Here is a 17,070-nt window from a genome sequence, read left to right as displayed (position 1 = left end):
CGTGACTTCTGTTCCTCGCATCAAAATAAAGAACGTAACCCACCTTGGGTGTGGCTGTTTTGTTACAATAATCAGAAAACCCCTTGATTGTATAAACGGTAACTTTGTACGACGCTCAGTTTGGGTTCTGATTATAGCTTCCGATTTGAGGAACGGCTAACGGGCTACTCTGTCTAGATATGAGCTACATCATCTTGTCGTGATAGTTTAGCTTTGAAATACAGCGCATGCGCCGTTTTACTAACCGGAAGCGTTTTGGTAGTTCGAGGTTAGCCGACTACCTCTGCTGTCTCTTTGGTGTTGAAGTTGTGCTGGATGTCAGCTGTTACATTAATGAAGGAGTTTCATTATAAGGTAAAATCTGTCTAACTTTCTTATTGAAGTAACCTGAACAGCTGATCTGTTGTGAGCCTAGCTTAGCTTGACCCAAGTTTCCCCTCCATGTGCTCCACATGGCGACTTTGTTGTTCTTATATTTTAGAACAATTTCAAAGCATATTGTCACTGTTAATCCCTTGCGCAGCAAAACAACGTGCAATTGTGTTGTAAAATAAACTATGCACACATTAAATAGTGTCGTTTTCCTCTGCCAAGCAAGAATAACAGTGCTGCGGAGACATGGTTGGATATGACCCCAGGGCTCAGAGGGCAGCACCTGCCCCCAAGGATGCAGCCCTGGCTGGTTCAGCTGGTGGGATGGTCACCAGAGCACTCATCAGCCCATTTGATGTCATTAAAATCAGATTTCAGGTAATGATTCGACAGTGTAAGGTCCTGGTTGTGTGATATGACTGCTGCTTCCAGGTGGTGGCAGAGGAGGAGTGTTAAAGATGCGATCCACTGCATTTTGATTACTTCCTAATACAGCTCCATTCACAAAGGACTGTGATCATGAGGGTTAATTAGGTGTTCTTTCCCTCCTGGAAGGATGTGATGGGTCGAATAAATGTGCAATGTTATCATCTAAATTTTGTTCCAGGTGATGTGGTTAAGTCGTGCACGTCACATATGCTCATCAGCAGCCTTTTCCACCCTCAGCTGCAGATAGAGCGCGTGTCTTCACGAAGACCTGATGGAAAATATCGGGGAATATTTCAGGCGTCCCAAAGAATTTACACAGAGGAGGGCCTCTCTGCTTTCTGGAAAGGTCACATTCCAGCACAGCTCCTCTCTATCTGCTACGGAGCCGTCCAGGTAAATATTCGGAATGGGGGAAGCGGCACGTGGACGCGCCTTTTGAAACGCACGTTTTTCCCATAAGTAGAAAGTCCCCAACTGGCTGTGTGTTTTGTGATTCGCAGTTTGTCAGTTTTGAGTTTCTGACCGAGCTGGTTCACAAGTCGACACCATATGACAGCCAGACACCAGGAGTTCATTTTCTCTGCGGCGGCTTGGCGGCCTGCTCCGCCACAGTAGCCTGCCAGCCTCTGGACACACTGAGGACACGCTTTGCAGCTCAGGGAGAACCCAAGGTGGGATGTTGCGCTACTTTCTGCTGCAGCTGTCACATAAGATTGTTTGTTTCATCAACATCTTTTCTATTGAGTTAACAGTTAAGTCATACATGTTAGTAATCACTAAAATTAGCTTCTCTCTCTTTAGGTTCAAAGATTTTTGACATCATATTAATATAAACAAACATCTGGTCCCTCATGCTTCACTGTAAATTTAACAAAAGCTATGCGGTTTGGTTAAAAAATAATTAATATTCTCTTTGCTGTGCTGGGTATATAAGTCGTTTTATTTGCCAACTGCAAAAACAGAACTAAAAATAAGTCAAATTTTCTTGAAATTAGTTCATTTATCCTTGATTTTAGCAGGTAAATAAGATGATATGCCAATGGAATGAGTATTTTCACCCCTAAAATAAGATAATTAGACATCCTGCATTTGAAATAAGATGATAGAGATGAGTTGTTCCTATTTTAAGTGTAAAAATTTCATTCCATTGGCAAATCATCTTATTTACATGCTAAAATCAAGTATAAATGCACTAATTTCAAGAAAATTGGACTTATTTTTAGTTTTGTTTTTGCAGTGTAGTGTGTTTCATTATTGGCTTTAAGGGGCCCAGGACTTCAGAAGCCCATCTATTTATTCCTCTATCACCGTGTTTGACAGGTGTTCCCAGATGTTTGTGGGTTTATGTTTGGGTTTTGTTAGTCGCTGCAGTATGTGTTGAAATTAGGAATGGGCCATTAGGCAGCTTAAGGTTTTAAAGGGGACACTTTCTAAACCGCTACTCCCTGTGGTTTAAGGGCTTGTTAAAAAATGCCTGAGATGATGCGGGGACTCTGGCAAAAAATAAATAATAAATAAATAAAAACAAACACACGACTGATGATAACGGGTTTTATGATCAGTCACGTCCTCAACAGTGTAGTAAGCATCAGGTGACTCGCGGATAAAGCTCGGTTTTCTAAATGAAAAATTCAGCAGTACAGTGAATCCCAGCATGGCATAGACCACAATAGTTCTACAGGCAGTCTGATAAAAGGCTTTATTCACTGTTATTATGGTTTGTTTTTAACAAGCTGCTTCATTTTGGCGAGTTTGCAGCGATGCAGAGGATTATTTAACACTTGCTGACTGACAAAAGGCTACTTGGCTTTTTCCATTCGCTTACAAGAAAGCTAAATTAGGCTGAAATATTTAAACATAAGCTGATTTCCATAGCTTAGTTGTTGTTGTTTTTTTTACTTAGAATTGAATTGTCCTTTCCTATTTTACCTACCATCCCCAGATTACCATCCAGGAATAGATGTATTCATTTCCAAGACAGGAAACATAATAATAATAATAATAATAATAATAATAATAATAATAATAATAATAATAATAATAATAATAATAATAATAATAATAATAATAATAAAACACACAATAATGTATCAATTCTATTGAAAGTTTTATCTCATTTTAACTCTTTTTGGTCATGTATGTCCAGCATTGTTAGGCTGGGATGTGAAACCCCTCTCCTGTCCTCTCAGGTGTACAGTAACTTGCGCTACGCCGTGTCCACGATGTGGCGCTCCGAGGGACCATTGGCGTTTTACCGCGGCCTCTCTCCAACCCTGGTGGCGGTGTTTCCTTACGCCGGACTGCAGTTCTCCTTCTACAATGTCTTTAAACAGCTGTTGGTTCCTCCACCTAAATCCAGAGATTCAGGAGGTAAGCGAAAAGCCTACAGGGTTTGTTGGGCTTCGCTTGGCAATCCTGGGATGAGGAAGTATGCCGAGATTTTGGATCAGCAAAAGTATTGAAACTCTGAAGAATATTTAAAAAAGTGCATCTGTATTTGTGCAACTTTCCTATCAAACTCTGTAATTTGGTTATTCAGGGAACATAAAAAAATCACCTAGCAGTATCACACAAATTGCAGTATGATCGCCTAAGATAGGAACCAGCCAGGAAATAACACTCATGAATTGTGGTTAAAAAAAAAAAAAGTACATTTCTACTGCATCATTTGAAATGCTGATAATCTAACTAGGAGATGCCTGATTACCTTAAAGTGACAGAACTTCAGTGAGAGTAGATCTCAGTGGATGTTTGCTTGTTGCACCACAAACCTGAGACTTCTTAGAAAATATAAATAAAGAGTAGACGAGGCAAATGTCTGGTTACAATCTGCAGAGCTACATTTGTCTGAAGCTATGCAGGTTACTACCATAAACGCTTCATGTCCAGCTGTCCAGCATGGTGGTGAAGTGTAAACAATGGGAAGCTTCAGTCCGTTAAGTTCATGTGCTCCTCTGTATGCTAAGCTAATGTAGGAGCAGACGTACAGCTGTCTGCAAAGTGTTGCACCTAAACGTCTTATTGGAAAGTTAAGTGGAGGGAAAAAGTGTGGTGGAAAAACACACACAAGTAACTGGTATGAACACAGCCTTGAGGGGATTGGGATGCAAAACTATGTGTAAGGTTCTATGTAAATGTAAGGTGGCTCCACCTCACAGATGTATTTAGGGCAGAGGCTACAAACTGTCATATTCCCTGTGTTAGACCACTTCTGAACCAGAAATGACATCAGAAGTGTCTTACCTGGGCGGAGGACAAAAACTGCTGGACTGTTGATTATTGGTCCCTTTCAGATGGAAGTAAATGTAGCTTTTAATTTAGAAATCAATGAACCAGATACTGGAAATCAGAGTCGGGAGGCTCAGAAGTTTCCCGAGCTCCAGTGTGACGTTTCCACGGTCAGTGATGATGTGGGGAGCCATACTATCTGCTGCCGTTGGTCCACTCTGTTTCATCAAGTCCAGTCAGTCCAGCCATCTACCGGGAACTTCCACAGGACTTCATGCTATCAAAGAACCAATATGTGCTTTCTGTGATCTTGGTATTGTTGTGTTCTATTGGCCAGCACATTCACCTGACCTGAGCCGCATAGAGAATTTAGTATTTTCAAGAGGGAGGATTAATGAAACATGAACCGTGACTGCAGATGAGCTGAAGGCTTTTATTAGAGCAACCTGGACTTTTCTAACTCCTCAGCAAGGCTACAGGCTGATCACCTCTGTTCTTTGCTGCAATATTGCAGCAGTTCATGCAAAAGAAAAACCCTGACAGCACAGAACCAGGACATGCTCTCAGTAGGTTCACATTTCTGTGGTTACATTTTTTTTTTTACGGTGCAAACACTTACTTAAATCCTTTTCAGAAACCGATGTCAGCCTCTGCTAAGCCATGTTAGTTTTAGCTTTTTATCTTTACACTGCTTTTTTGTGTGTCCCTTCTTCTAAAGGAAACGTGAGAAGCCTGATCTGCGGCAGCGGAGCCGGAATGATCAGTAAAACCCTCACATACCCCTTTGATCTGTTCAAAAAGAGGCTGCAGGTGGGGGGCTTTGAGGAAGCGCGAGCTCACTTCGGAGAGGTAAGCCCCTCTGCCGCACCTTTCATACCATTGAAGCCGAAAAAACAACAACTCTGCCTCATGAGTCGGCGTTGTCCCCCGTTTCTGCCGTCCAGGTGCGGACCTACAGAGGCCTGATAGACTGCGCGGTCCAAATAGCCAGAGAGGAAGGTGTCCGCGGCTTCTTTAAGGGCCTCTCCCCCAGCCTTCTCAAGGCCGCTCTGTCCACGGGCTTCACTTTCTTCTGGTACGAGTTCTTCCTCAACGTCATTTCCAACGTCAAGGACAAACGGAGAGCAGATGGCCTCAGTGGAGGCAAAAAGGAAAGATGATGCATGAGAACACCGAGAAAACGAGGCGGTCACACGTTAAAAATGCACTAATGCCGCGTTGCACTGAACACATTTCTGAACTGGGATGCTGGTTGGGTTTCTGTGGGTGTCCACTTATGTTAAAGGGGAATAGTAACCATATAAAATTCTATGTTGCATTTTATTTGTTGAAATTTATTCAGTTATGTGTAGAGTACCGAGGAAGTCTTTATTTATTTAATATTTTTTTTATCTAGCTTATATCTTAAAACAACAAAGTTCATTTCTGTCTTATTAATGAGATTCCATAGATAATCTATCGTCACCTGGTGGTGTTTGAAAAGGTTCTTTTAAACATTTTTCACTTAAAATAATTGTTCAAACCACATCAAGATAATGGGGAGACCTCTTTAGGTCCACTAGGGGGTGGCCTCACTATGATCACTTTTCCTGAAAATTCAATTAGTCACCAAAGATTCGGCAGCAAGTTAGACATTTGGAAGAAACGCTTGAGTTTTTAAGTCGTTTTTGTCACACATGCAGGCACATGCGACCGCTATTTCACCAGTCTAAGATGGTCGTCAGAAGGCATTGTTGGCCACAAAATGTGTGGCATGCAGCGTCGGTCCGTAGAAAGCATAAGCACAGCTCATCAGACCCAGTGAACGCCTGCTGGACACATCACTGTGCATCTTCCGCCGTGAATAGAGTTTGATGGGGGTCACGTTTTCAGTAGACATGAGACTAGGTTGTCTTCTGCTACAATTAACAGGTGTCCTAGATGTCCTACGTACCAGGAAATTGCACAATGCTGCCTAATTCGTCTAAAAAGCATTTTTTTTTTCTCTCTCTGGTCACCCTCACTTGCTGTATTGAGCGCCTGTCAATTGAGATAGCAACAGTGTTGAGTTGTGATGCCACCACTCAGATGCTCATTTTAGCTTTTTCTACCAAATAATATACATTTGAACTCCGTCGCCATCTTTATGCTGGGTGTCCGAATAAATTCAGTCCTTGAAATACTTGCAAAATAGTTGAGTGCCATCCTAAGCGTATTAACGGTGACAGCTTCTGCTGAACAACACGCGGTGTTTTTCACATTTGTTGAAACTCCTGATAAAGATGTGTAAAAGATAAATAAATTATTATTGCTGTTGCGTTGAATACTCTTTGCACAATCTCTCTAAAACATCCTGATTCCTGGGTCCTTTGTTAAGTCATGGGTCCTTTTGTTATGCTCTACTCTCTTCAGTTCATCCCACAAGGTTCCTATAGGATTTACGTTTGAGGACACGGACGATGTTCAAGCTGGGGATCATTATATGTGCTGATTTGGCCGTATGTTAAAAGACAGCCAATGGCCCATTTTCAGTTTTCGTGAGTTTTTGCCATGAAATTTGAATTGAACTTCAAATATGCCAGAGCATCACAGATCCTCTACCACACTTAACAGTGGTTGGGATGTTCTTTCAAATATATATAATTGTCCAGTGGCTAAAAGGTATCCTCAGCTGTGGTGTGTCATATTTATGCTCCAGGAAATGGAAAATCTTTTGACTACTAACTAGAAGTTCCTAGAAAGTCTGATCAGCCTAAATAATTTCATCATCATTGATTTCTTAACATAGGACTTTTTTTTTTCTTCCTCCGCTAAAGGAATATCCTTGAGATTTAAAGTTTGCACATTTACCAAGTCCAATATGTAGAGCTAGCACTGTGTTCCTCACATTAGATGGACTCTGGGGGTTTATCTCATGTTGCTGCTCTGCTTTGTACTCCCTCTTGTTCCGGTGGTGCCTCTGTATTTTGTTTGCGTCGTGTCACCATGTCTCACATGTTCTGTGATCGTGTTTTACACTTTCATCTCGTGGCCGTTTCTGCTCCGTGGCCCAGAATGGATCAGAGGAGTAACAACGTCGGGTCGACTTCACCCCACTCCCACTCCCTCAACGCACTTATTGATCATTGATTGAAAGTATAGAAGTATCCACTTACAGGGATTTATCAGTCGTACAGGAACTTTAAGGTTTACATGTGGTGGATGTGTTCATTGGATACACTTCACAATAAAACTTTGTCCTTTTTCTTTGCTGTTACCTTGTATATTTTTGGGAGTTTTGCCGGATGTTTGTCCTGGATTTACACACAGATCATGTGCAAATGGATCCATTTAAACATTTCATATTTATTTTTCTTATAAATGATATGTAATGGCAAACCCAAATGGAACCTTGAGGTTTAACTATTTGGGTTGTCTTGAATTAAACACTGACCAGTTTTGGTTTGTGAATGCTTGTTTCATTTGTCCATTGCTTTGACTCTCAGGTGTTGTTCATTTCTAAATAAATAAAAATAAAATGTACATGTATATATTTTTTTATTCTACAACATATAAAACTACACATTTATTTTTATACAACTAGAATTAAAAATCTCTTTGATTCTATAATGCAGACATACACCTGCTCTAACATTTGAGATAAATGGGTACATGTTAATCTAATTTTATTTCCTACTTAATGCAGTACCTTCTCGAAGTATTCATACCCCTGGTCTTCTTTTTTTCACATTGAATTTGATAAAATTTTATTGACATAGCGCTGATTCACAACACATGTCATTTCAAGGCACTTTACAATGTTAGTTCATCATATCATCCAGACAGATGGGTCCAAAAGTTTCCTATTTAAGGAATCACAGCAGATTGCATCAAGTCTTGACAAGCAGCATTCACTCCTCCTGAAAGAGCGCAGAGCCACAGGGAGAGTCGTCTGCATTGTCCATAGCTTTGCAGCAATCACTCATACTGAGCATGCATGAAGCGACATTTGCCTCATCAAATCGCTCTTTGCTGCATTTACAGATGTAGATTTTTTTTGGCTACGTCTTCATCAGCTTTGCATGTTTAAAAGCTGCAATATTTGCAGATTTTTCTTCTGCTGTATTCATACTGAGATTGAATTTCACGCAGGTGTGCTTTTGATCTGTTCAGTTCAACAATAGAAAGTGGTCATTAATCAGTGTCAGCTGTTTGGACGTTAATGAAATTAAGAGGTGCACTAAAGGGGAAACAATGACCCTAAAAGCAGAATGGAGGCCACGGACCTTTTTTCTGTTCGTCATTTTGTTTTGACTGTTTTTCATTAGTTTTGTATTTGACCAGGGTCAGGGTCAGGGTCAGTACTGGACACACGAGGTGATATCTGGACTCTACAGAGGTTGCACAAGCAGTCCTACTCCACCAGGATGACACATCAATTTGCGCCACAGCCAGAAGGTTTGCTGTGACTCCCTGTACAGTCCAGAATTATGGAGATTCCAACAGGCAGGTACTGTAGGAGAGCTGGACAGGGTCGTCATATCTGCTCCTTTGTGCAAGGAGGAGCAGGATGAGTACTGCTAGAGTCCCACTGTGACCTCCAGCGACCCACTGCCGTTAATGTTTCTGACCAGAAATATAGGGGGGGTTACTCACTGTGGAACTCAACTGACATTTGCCAGAGAAGGCCGGGGATGGCAGGTTCAGCGTTGGCACCCTGTTCTTTTCACAGATGACAGCAGGTTGGTCTAGGGAGGCATATCCAGGGAGGGATTGAACGACTTGTACAGGATAAATAATGGCCGCCGAGACTGCCATCAGGTATCAGGAAGAAATCTTGACCCATTGTTAGATCCTTCACTGGTGCAGTTGGTCCTGGGTTCCTCCTGGTACATGATAATGCCCAGCCTCATGTAGCAAGAGTGTGCAGGCAGTTCCTGGATGATGAAGGATTTGGCACCACCGACTGGCCTCTGCAGTCCCCTAACCTAAATCCATTAGAAGATATCTGGGAGATCATGTTTAGGTCCACCCAGTGCCACCAGGTTGCTTGGCCTGTTGTTGTTAGGCATGCATACAGGCAAGAAATATTTGCCGATTCTTCTTTGCTGCAATAGTATTTCAGCAAACTGGACTAGCTTGCTGCATCGGTTTTTCAGTTTTGCTTTTTCTATGACTTTGGATTAATCCCATTGTGTGCTGACCATATTTTATCCCTAACACATTACTCATAGGTGTGAGTTTGTGCATGAATGGTTGTGGCGACCCTTTCCAGGGTGTACCCTACTTCTTGCCCAATAACCCCTCCCCCATGACCATTTACAGATAAGTGGGTGTGAACTATGAATGGATGGATGGATATACGCATATATGTATCAAGCAATTTGTTTAATCTTTTATTTTCCATTTCACATTTACAAATTACTGTTTACTGGTCTCATATAATCTTGATCAAAAAGTGTGTTGCTTTAATGCACAATATATGAACACTTTCAAGGGGTATATATATATATATATATATATATATATATATATATATATATATATATATATACAGCATAATATAAATACGGCAGCTATATATAAATATATATATAAATAAGGCAGCTTTCAGGCATGTAATCATATTAATAAAGACTCCTCACAGTCATGACTGCTAGCTTTGGATATCATTTAATTGGATTTACTGCATACAAAACTCATCTTTGAACAAAGTAGCAGCTAAACAACACCACATGAACATTCAATAAAACTGTGGGGGAAAAAAACACATCCAGTATGACAGGCATAAGACAAAACAAACAACTGACTACACAACATAAATGATAGCAGCTTCATCACTGAAGGTAAGTGCTGACATTGTATTGATTAATATTCCTGTTCATACAGTATATACAAGATTACTCAATCACTGTACACTCGAGTGTAAAACTTTTAATACTTCACTGTTACGTCGTGAAACAAAACCTGTCAAAACCTTTTTCTACTAGATTAATATAAACACTGAACAAAAAGCTCCAGGTAACAAAGCCAGAGACTCGGATGTTAGAAGGGGAAACAGCAAAAAAATGTAATCCTGTACATGTTAGGTTTATGTGTACTCAGTGAAACTCTAACTTTCTGATCAAGACACCCTGAGCTTGGATGAAAAGAAGGGGGTGCTCTGAAAACTGGGACCGGTGTTCTTCTAAATCTAAGATACGAATGAAGACTCTGCAGCTTCTTTTCAGTGTTCTTGTAGGAACAAACTTTGCTTTTACACCTCAGAGGACTTATTTTTTTTAGGTGTGTGGGGGGGGACTCTCTACCTGTAAAGGCAATCAGAGAGCTGCTGACTTTGCTGTAACACCGGCAACTCTACTGAGGGAGCGGGGATGACCAGATCTCCGAAAAGCCTCTGATACTTAAACTGGCCAGGGGGGGGAGAGGGGGGCGCATTGTTGGATGTGCAAAGCAAGCATCCTCTACTGATCCACAGGTCAAGGTCGTGGTTCAACTCTCATTCGGGCTGTGGACTGGAGTTCCAGGAGAAAAAGCTTGGGAGCTTAAAGAGTGAGTCCCTGCGGCCCGGGTCGGGCAGGGTCAAAGTCTCCGGGGCAGACTTTTTTCTGGGTCGCTCCTTGGGCACAGACAGGAAGTCCGGAGCTTCAGTGGAAAGGGGAGTGGAAGGGGCACTGTTGGGGCCGTTGCGGGTGCTCGACGGCAGAGGGGTCTCTGAGATAGAGATGGCCGGGGGGAAAGTGCCGATTTTCAGATTGGTGGCTTCCTGAGTGGCGCGCTCATACTCCCTCACCTCCTCCATGGTCATGTCTGATGGAGTAAAGAAATAAACACAAACTAATTGGGCTGAAAATGGCATTAATTCACCTTATGTTTGGATAGACACAAACGCGACACATACACAAGGGTATTCAAATATCTTTCCAGAAAATACATTTCAAAATGACGAGTTTTCAGATTACTGAAGTTCCCTTAATTCTGGCAATGTTTTAAGACATCAGGCTAACTTATTAATCCATCCCATACATCCATACATTTCCCAACACGTCTATCCCTAATGGTGTCGTGAGGGGTGCTGGTGCCTATCTCCAGCATTCACTGGGTGAGAGGCGGGGTACACCCTGGACAGATCGCTAGTCTATCGCAGGACAACACAGAGAGACAAACAGGACAAACAACCATTCTCGCACACACTCACACCTAAGAAGAATTTAGAGAGACTAATTAACCTAACAGTCATGTTTTTTGGACTGTGGGAGGAAGCCGGAGTACCCGGAGAGAACCCACGCATGAAAACTATGCAGAGTAAGAATTGCATCACCCTATTCCTTTTTGGTCGGAATGATTGTTATTTTTATTTTTATTTATTTATTTTTTCCTTTTTTTAAATCTTGAGATGTTTTGATCTAAATGTATCACCCAAATAAATAATTTTTTCATGCATTCATATTCTGAGCTAAGGGGAAAATGTTAAATTGGCCCCTGAACAAAGTCTTTAGGAACGCCTCACGTGACCTTTTTCACTCTGTTATAATTATTATATAGTTATAATATAATAATAATTATATTATATAGTTATAATTACCAAATAAAACATATGAAGCCCCAGTCTGCCACATAAGATGTTGATTAATTTGGCACAGCAGCAGCGTATTCTGTGCACCTTTTCCAGACTAGCAGTAAAAGATGTCACATGCTGCATAAAGATCTATTAAACATGGACATTTTTATGCATCACTGTTCAGACATATGTTTTTTAAAGGGTCCACAAGTGAAAGTTAACAAAATTCTCACTGTATGTTTTACATCATTTATTAAAGGATTTTTACTGGAATTTCCAATTTTCTTTTACTGGAATTTCTAATTTATTTCTGTTTGAAAACAGGAAAGAAAGGGAAGAGCAGACGTTTTGGTAAAGTTTTAAACGTTCTCTCAAGAATGAGCAGTCTGAGCCTTTTTAAACTGCCAACGCTCTGGCTTTGAGATATTAGTTCAATAATAAGACATATGAGGTCAGTTTAACAAAGATAAATGGAAACATTTCACCTACATGACTCATTAGATAGCTGAAAAGAAAAGTCTGCTGCAAAGCAAAAGATCTTAAGAAAAAGGCTTAAGCTGTTTTTTCAGCAATGGTGTACCGCAAAACCTGCACACAAAAAGATCTTTGTGAAACGTGGAAATTAAACTTTTTCTTCTGGGGCTTTTTTGGCAACAATGGGAAAATGATTTTAAATTTTGTTAGAAAAAAAGTATTTTTCTCAAACATTTCTTATTTAAGGAGAGTTTTTGCAATAAGGGATGGGCACATTCAATGAAATACCTACGAAATGTTATTTCAAACATTTCATTTGATTGCAGCAAAGCCTGAGATAGAAAGAGAAGCCCTTACACAAAATTACAGAGGATGAACAAGAATAAGGTTAAACCATGGCCTTACTGGCCTTCAAACCTCAACTTGATTTTTGAAAAAATCTTGATAAGGGGCATTAGAGGGAAGAGTATAAAAATCATTCAACAAAAGAACTGAAATATTCTTGGCTGATTGTTCAATGAGTCACAAACTCATTGAATTTGTGTATTTTCATAATTTTGTCCTTGTCAGATAATCGGTTTTATTTTGCAAAACACTCAAAACTTGGGGTTGCACAGTTGGGAGCTCTGTTGCCTTGCAGAAAGAATGAAAACACGTTGAAGTTGCTATTGTTTGTGTACCCCGTCTCTCGTCTATTGACCACTGGAGATACACTGCAAAAAGGAACTAAAAGTAAGTAAAATTTTCTTGAAATTAGTGTCTTTTTCCTTGATTTGAGCAGCTAAATAAGACTATTTGCCAATGGAATAAGATTTTTTGCACTTAAGATAAGAACAATTAATCTCCATCATCTTATTTCAAGTGCAGGATATCTAATTATCTTATTTTAGGGGTAAGACTACTAATACCATTGGCAAAGAATCTTATTTAGCTGCTCAAATCAAGGAAAAATACATAATTTCAAGAGAAATTTACTTACTTTGAGTTCCCTTTTTGCATTGTGGGCACCAGCACCCTTGTGACCCTGCATGGATAACTGGGTGTACACTATGGATGAATGGATTTAAAACCCCTGCCTCATTTATGTATATATCTATATCTATATCTATATCTATACCTATATCTATATCTATATCTACAAACAAACAACTAACCAGAACTTTTCTATTCCTGTTGCCACCATCTGCAATAAACTTACCAATCCACTCATCCACCCACGCAAACGCCTGCCTATGTCCCAGAAGCAGGACATCTCGAATCACCTGAGGAAAGTTAGAAAATAAAAAGGTGAAATCAGAGCGGTGTGGAGGAGGAAATTCAAGGTGAGCGGACATGAATCACATTAACTTAAACCTGAAGGTGAGAGACTGAAAACACGTTGAAGTCGCTATTGTTTGTGCTTCTCCGCAGAAACACTTGATTAATATGAGTCACTCTGAGCGCTACCTTATGAGTAATGGCCCTGACTGTGAGTAGGTATGCGTGTCAAAGTGAGCCTCAGGCATGGGGGGGGGGGGGGGGGAAAGGGACAGTCTGACCCAAGGACAAATGCTGCTAAGAGCTGGGAGAAATGCTTCTGGGGAATAGCAGATATTAGGTTTAAATGTTGCCGGCGGGGCTAACAGTGAGAGGTGACCAGGGCAGACATTGATTTCGCTCACTGCCGTGGTTACATGTTTCCAGAGTAGAAAATTGAAGGCCTCGGGTGCTGATAGCGATCAGCACGAGTCACAACGTTTTTTTTTTTACGATGTATGAGAAGAAAATTAAGTGAGGGTGTAGAAGAAAACAAAATCCAATACGGCGGGTTTGTCATACTGACCTTGTGTACAAACTGCTCCACGCGTGTTTGCAGCCCCCACACCTCAAACTTGACTGTAACCAGTTTGTACGAGCACATGATGGGGTCCTGGGTGTCGATCCACCCTTCCTGCAGATTCCCCCTGTCCGTCTTCTTTGACTTAAAATTTCGAAGGTCCTGCAAAAAGAATCAGGCAGCTGATCAAGAGATAATGCGCTCTCTCTAGAAACACATTCCCCCCAAAGATTTTGAGCAAGTGGCCAAAGTGGTATGCCAAGAGGTTTTCTGTAATTTATCCCTCATGCACGCTGAGAATAATCCATCCCTTCCTGCCTACTGGACTGGAACACCTGCATTCATAACAGGATATACATACAGAGAGCAGCCAGGCTGCACAGACAGCATCCTTCAACGACAACTTTACATGCATTAATCGCTCCTGTCTGTGTACTTATTGTGTTTTGCTGATCATTTGTCTTGGGGGTCATGTGTGCGGGTGGGAGGGTTAAGGAGCTCTATAGTAGAGGAGATGGACGAAGCCTGTTGCATTTGAGTGTGCAGGAAATGTGTCTTCAGATTTACCGAAAGACGGCTGAAGAAACACAAAGAAAAAATAAATACAATAGATGCTTAGTCAGTATCAAACATTTAAAGCTCTTTGGAAAAAGGGTACTTAAAACCCTATTTCAATATGTAATCTAACAGATTTAAAAAAATTATATATGTCGTAGACCAGGGGTGTCAAACTAATTTCTATATGGGGCCACTTTGGTGTCATGAAGTCAATAAAAGGGCCGGTTGCATGTGTAGAGACGATACTTTTCATTTCATAATTTCATTCCAGTTCACATAGTAGTATACAAAATGCACAGTAACATAAAAGTAGCACCCTTAGGCCCAGTTTATACAGTTTACCTGCAAAAAAAGTAGATATTGGGGTGAGTTACACTTACAGGAGGCACAGTTTTAGCCACTTTATACACTTTGAGTTTTACACCTGTGTCGTAGACCATATTAAACAAAAGAAATGTTTAATTGTAATATGCAACCATCTTCGGTCTTTTTCAATATTTATGTAATATTGCTCTTATCAGTTATATACCACATTGCCTAAAATATTCACCTTCACCCATTCAGACATTTTCAATAAATTAGAATAATGCATTCCAATGAGGCTTGTTGGTGAAAAGTACTTTAAACAGGTATTAAACATACTTTTCATAAAACTCACAATTCTGTAAAAAATTGTTTGACATGATATTTTCAGCTTAAATATTGTTTTAGTTAGCTCTAATTAGAAAATGACCATAACTAAGAGAAATAAAGGATTGGAAACATCAGTCTTTGTGTGTACCTATTCTATATAATGTGTCTCACTTTGTGAATTGAGTTACTGGAGGTCTGTAGCTAGAGACTTCGCAGAAAGATGGCAAGGTCGGCACAGTGGGTTACTGCACAGATGGCACCCTATGGCGGTACCACACTGGAATTTACTGAGCTCTTGAGAGAAACCCGTTCTTTCATACAAGATCAAAAATATAAAATATTGCGTTTTATTTAAAATATTGTTACTGAGATTTTTGTCTTTAAAGAAATAGACATGTGATGACTCAGAGACAGACTTATATAACATTTATAACCAGCTGCTTGAAACGGTTTTGGATTCACATTCAAGAATGTAAAGACAATTTCCTCCAGCTGGTGCTTATTGCTAATCAGCTGGATGTTTATTTCCATAAGAAAATCGTCTATCATAAGCTGTGCTCTTTATTGACCCGATGAAGCCAGGTTTGCGTTCCCATCTATGCATTTTCAACCTTTACAGTAAAAGAGAAACCTTACAGGTTGGCACAGTTTGCTGTATGGTGACCTGCTCTTTGCAGTGCACAAATAAAGATGTGGTAAAGGGGAGCACATTTTTTTCCTGTGAGTTTTACCCACATGGGAATAACTGGCAGCCCATTGAAATACGCAACAGGCTGAATTATAAACAAATCATTTAAGAAAAGACAGAAAACACACCCACACAGCAGCCAAGCCTAGCACTTCAGCAAACTACTTCACATGAAAATATCATCAACAGGAACAAGACTTTAGTTCATTGAAGACAGCTGCTGCACGTTTCGAGTCAGATCTAGCTTTAGAAACGAAACATGAAGCTACTGTATGCATGTTTTTGAATATTATAGAGAAGCATGTTTCTGAAGGTACCTTCACGTTAAAGCCATAAATCAAGGTTGGGAAAAATGTATGTCTTTGTCCAGGAAAAACAGATCCTTTCACAACCTTAACGCCATCAGTGAGTAAGTTAATTGGGTTGCAACTGCAATACAATACGGAACAAGGATGACTGACAAAACGTGAATAACTTGCTGCAATTTCCAGCTACTGAGGTCTTAAGCATACACATGGATTTGATTGATCGGATTTATTAATAATAATAACAATAACAATAATAAATCAAATGTAATCAAATCAAAGCGATTCTGGTCCACAATCCGGCGTCTCAGGAGGGGGAAGCAGTGCAGTACCAACACTGTTTACAGTGGGGGTGGTGTGCTGCTGACCTCGACTCGGGACGTCGTGCGTCGGTGGGCGGAATACTTCGAAGACCTCCTTAATCCCACCAACACGTCTTCCATTGAGGAAGCAGAGCCTGAGGACTCTGGGTCGGGTTCTCCCATCTCTGGTGCTGAGGTTGCCGAGGTTGTTAAAAAGCTCCTCGGTGGCAAGGCCCCGGGGGTGGATGAGATTCGCCCAGAGTACCTTAAGGCTCTGGATGTTGTGGGGCTGTGTTGGTTAACGCGGCTCTGCAACATTGCGTGGACATCGGGGGCAGTTCCCCTGGATTGGCAGACTGGGGTGGTGGTCCCCCTATTTAAAAATGGGGACCGGAGGGTGTGTTCCAACTACAGAGGAATCACACTCTTAAGCCTCCCTGGTAAGGTCTATTCAGGGGTTCTGGAAAGAGGGTCCGTCGGATAGTCGAATCTCGGATTCAGGAAAAGCAGTGTGGTTTTCGTCCTGGCCGTGGAACACTGGACCAACTCTATACCCTCAGCAGGATTCTTGAGGGGGCATGGGAGTTTGCCCAACCAGTCTACATGTGCTTTGTGGATCTGGAGAAGGCATTCGACCGTGTCCCCCGGGGGATCCTGTGGGGGGTACTCCGGGAGTATGGAGTACCGGACCCTTTAATAAGGGCTGTCAGGTCTCTGTACGACCGGTGTCAGAGTCTGGTCCGCAT

At 41.0% G+C, this 17,070-nt stretch overlaps 2 protein-coding genes across 8 annotated transcripts in view; one reads left to right on the top strand and one right to left on the bottom strand.

Annotated features, from left to right (window-relative positions):
- Positions 1 to 110: 110 nt before the first annotated feature.
- Positions 111 to 7,530, top strand: slc25a19 (solute carrier family 25 member 19). The gene is made up of 7 exons (XM_012872391.3): positions 111 to 354; positions 595 to 750; positions 1,039 to 1,194; positions 1,302 to 1,472; positions 2,991 to 3,171; positions 4,748 to 4,878; positions 4,974 to 7,530. Exons 2-7 carry the CDS (start codon positions 619 to 621, stop codon positions 5,187 to 5,189), a joined length of 987 nt encoding a protein of 328 aa, XP_012727845.2. The 5' UTR covers positions 111 to 354; positions 595 to 618; the 3' UTR covers positions 5,190 to 7,530.
- Positions 7,531 to 10,278: 2,748 nt separating this feature from the next.
- pitpnc1a (phosphatidylinositol transfer protein cytoplasmic 1a) overlaps positions 10,279 to 17,070 on the bottom strand; it is an 82,749-nt gene continuing 75,957 nt past the window's right edge. For all 7 annotated transcript variants that reach the window (XM_036148118.1, XM_012872390.3, XM_036148119.1 and 4 more), the window contains exons 7-9: positions 13,845 to 14,000; positions 13,221 to 13,284; positions 10,279 to 10,797 (exon numbers count right to left, since the gene is read on the bottom strand). In XM_036148118.1, the coding sequence (XP_036004011.1) occupies positions 10,487 to 10,797; positions 13,221 to 13,284; positions 13,845 to 14,000 (531 nt within the window). In that variant the 3' untranslated portion in view covers positions 10,279 to 10,486. The remainder of the gene's footprint in view (positions 10,798 to 13,220; positions 13,285 to 13,844; positions 14,001 to 17,070) is intronic.

This window comes from Fundulus heteroclitus, chromosome 16 (assembly GCF_011125445.2).
Source record: "Fundulus heteroclitus isolate FHET01 chromosome 16, MU-UCD_Fhet_4.1, whole genome shotgun sequence".
NCBI classification, from domain to species: Eukaryota; Metazoa; Chordata; class Actinopteri; order Cyprinodontiformes; family Fundulidae; genus Fundulus; species Fundulus heteroclitus.
Note: the sequence above shows the minus strand (reverse complement) of the source record. Positions and strands in the feature narration are given on the sequence as shown.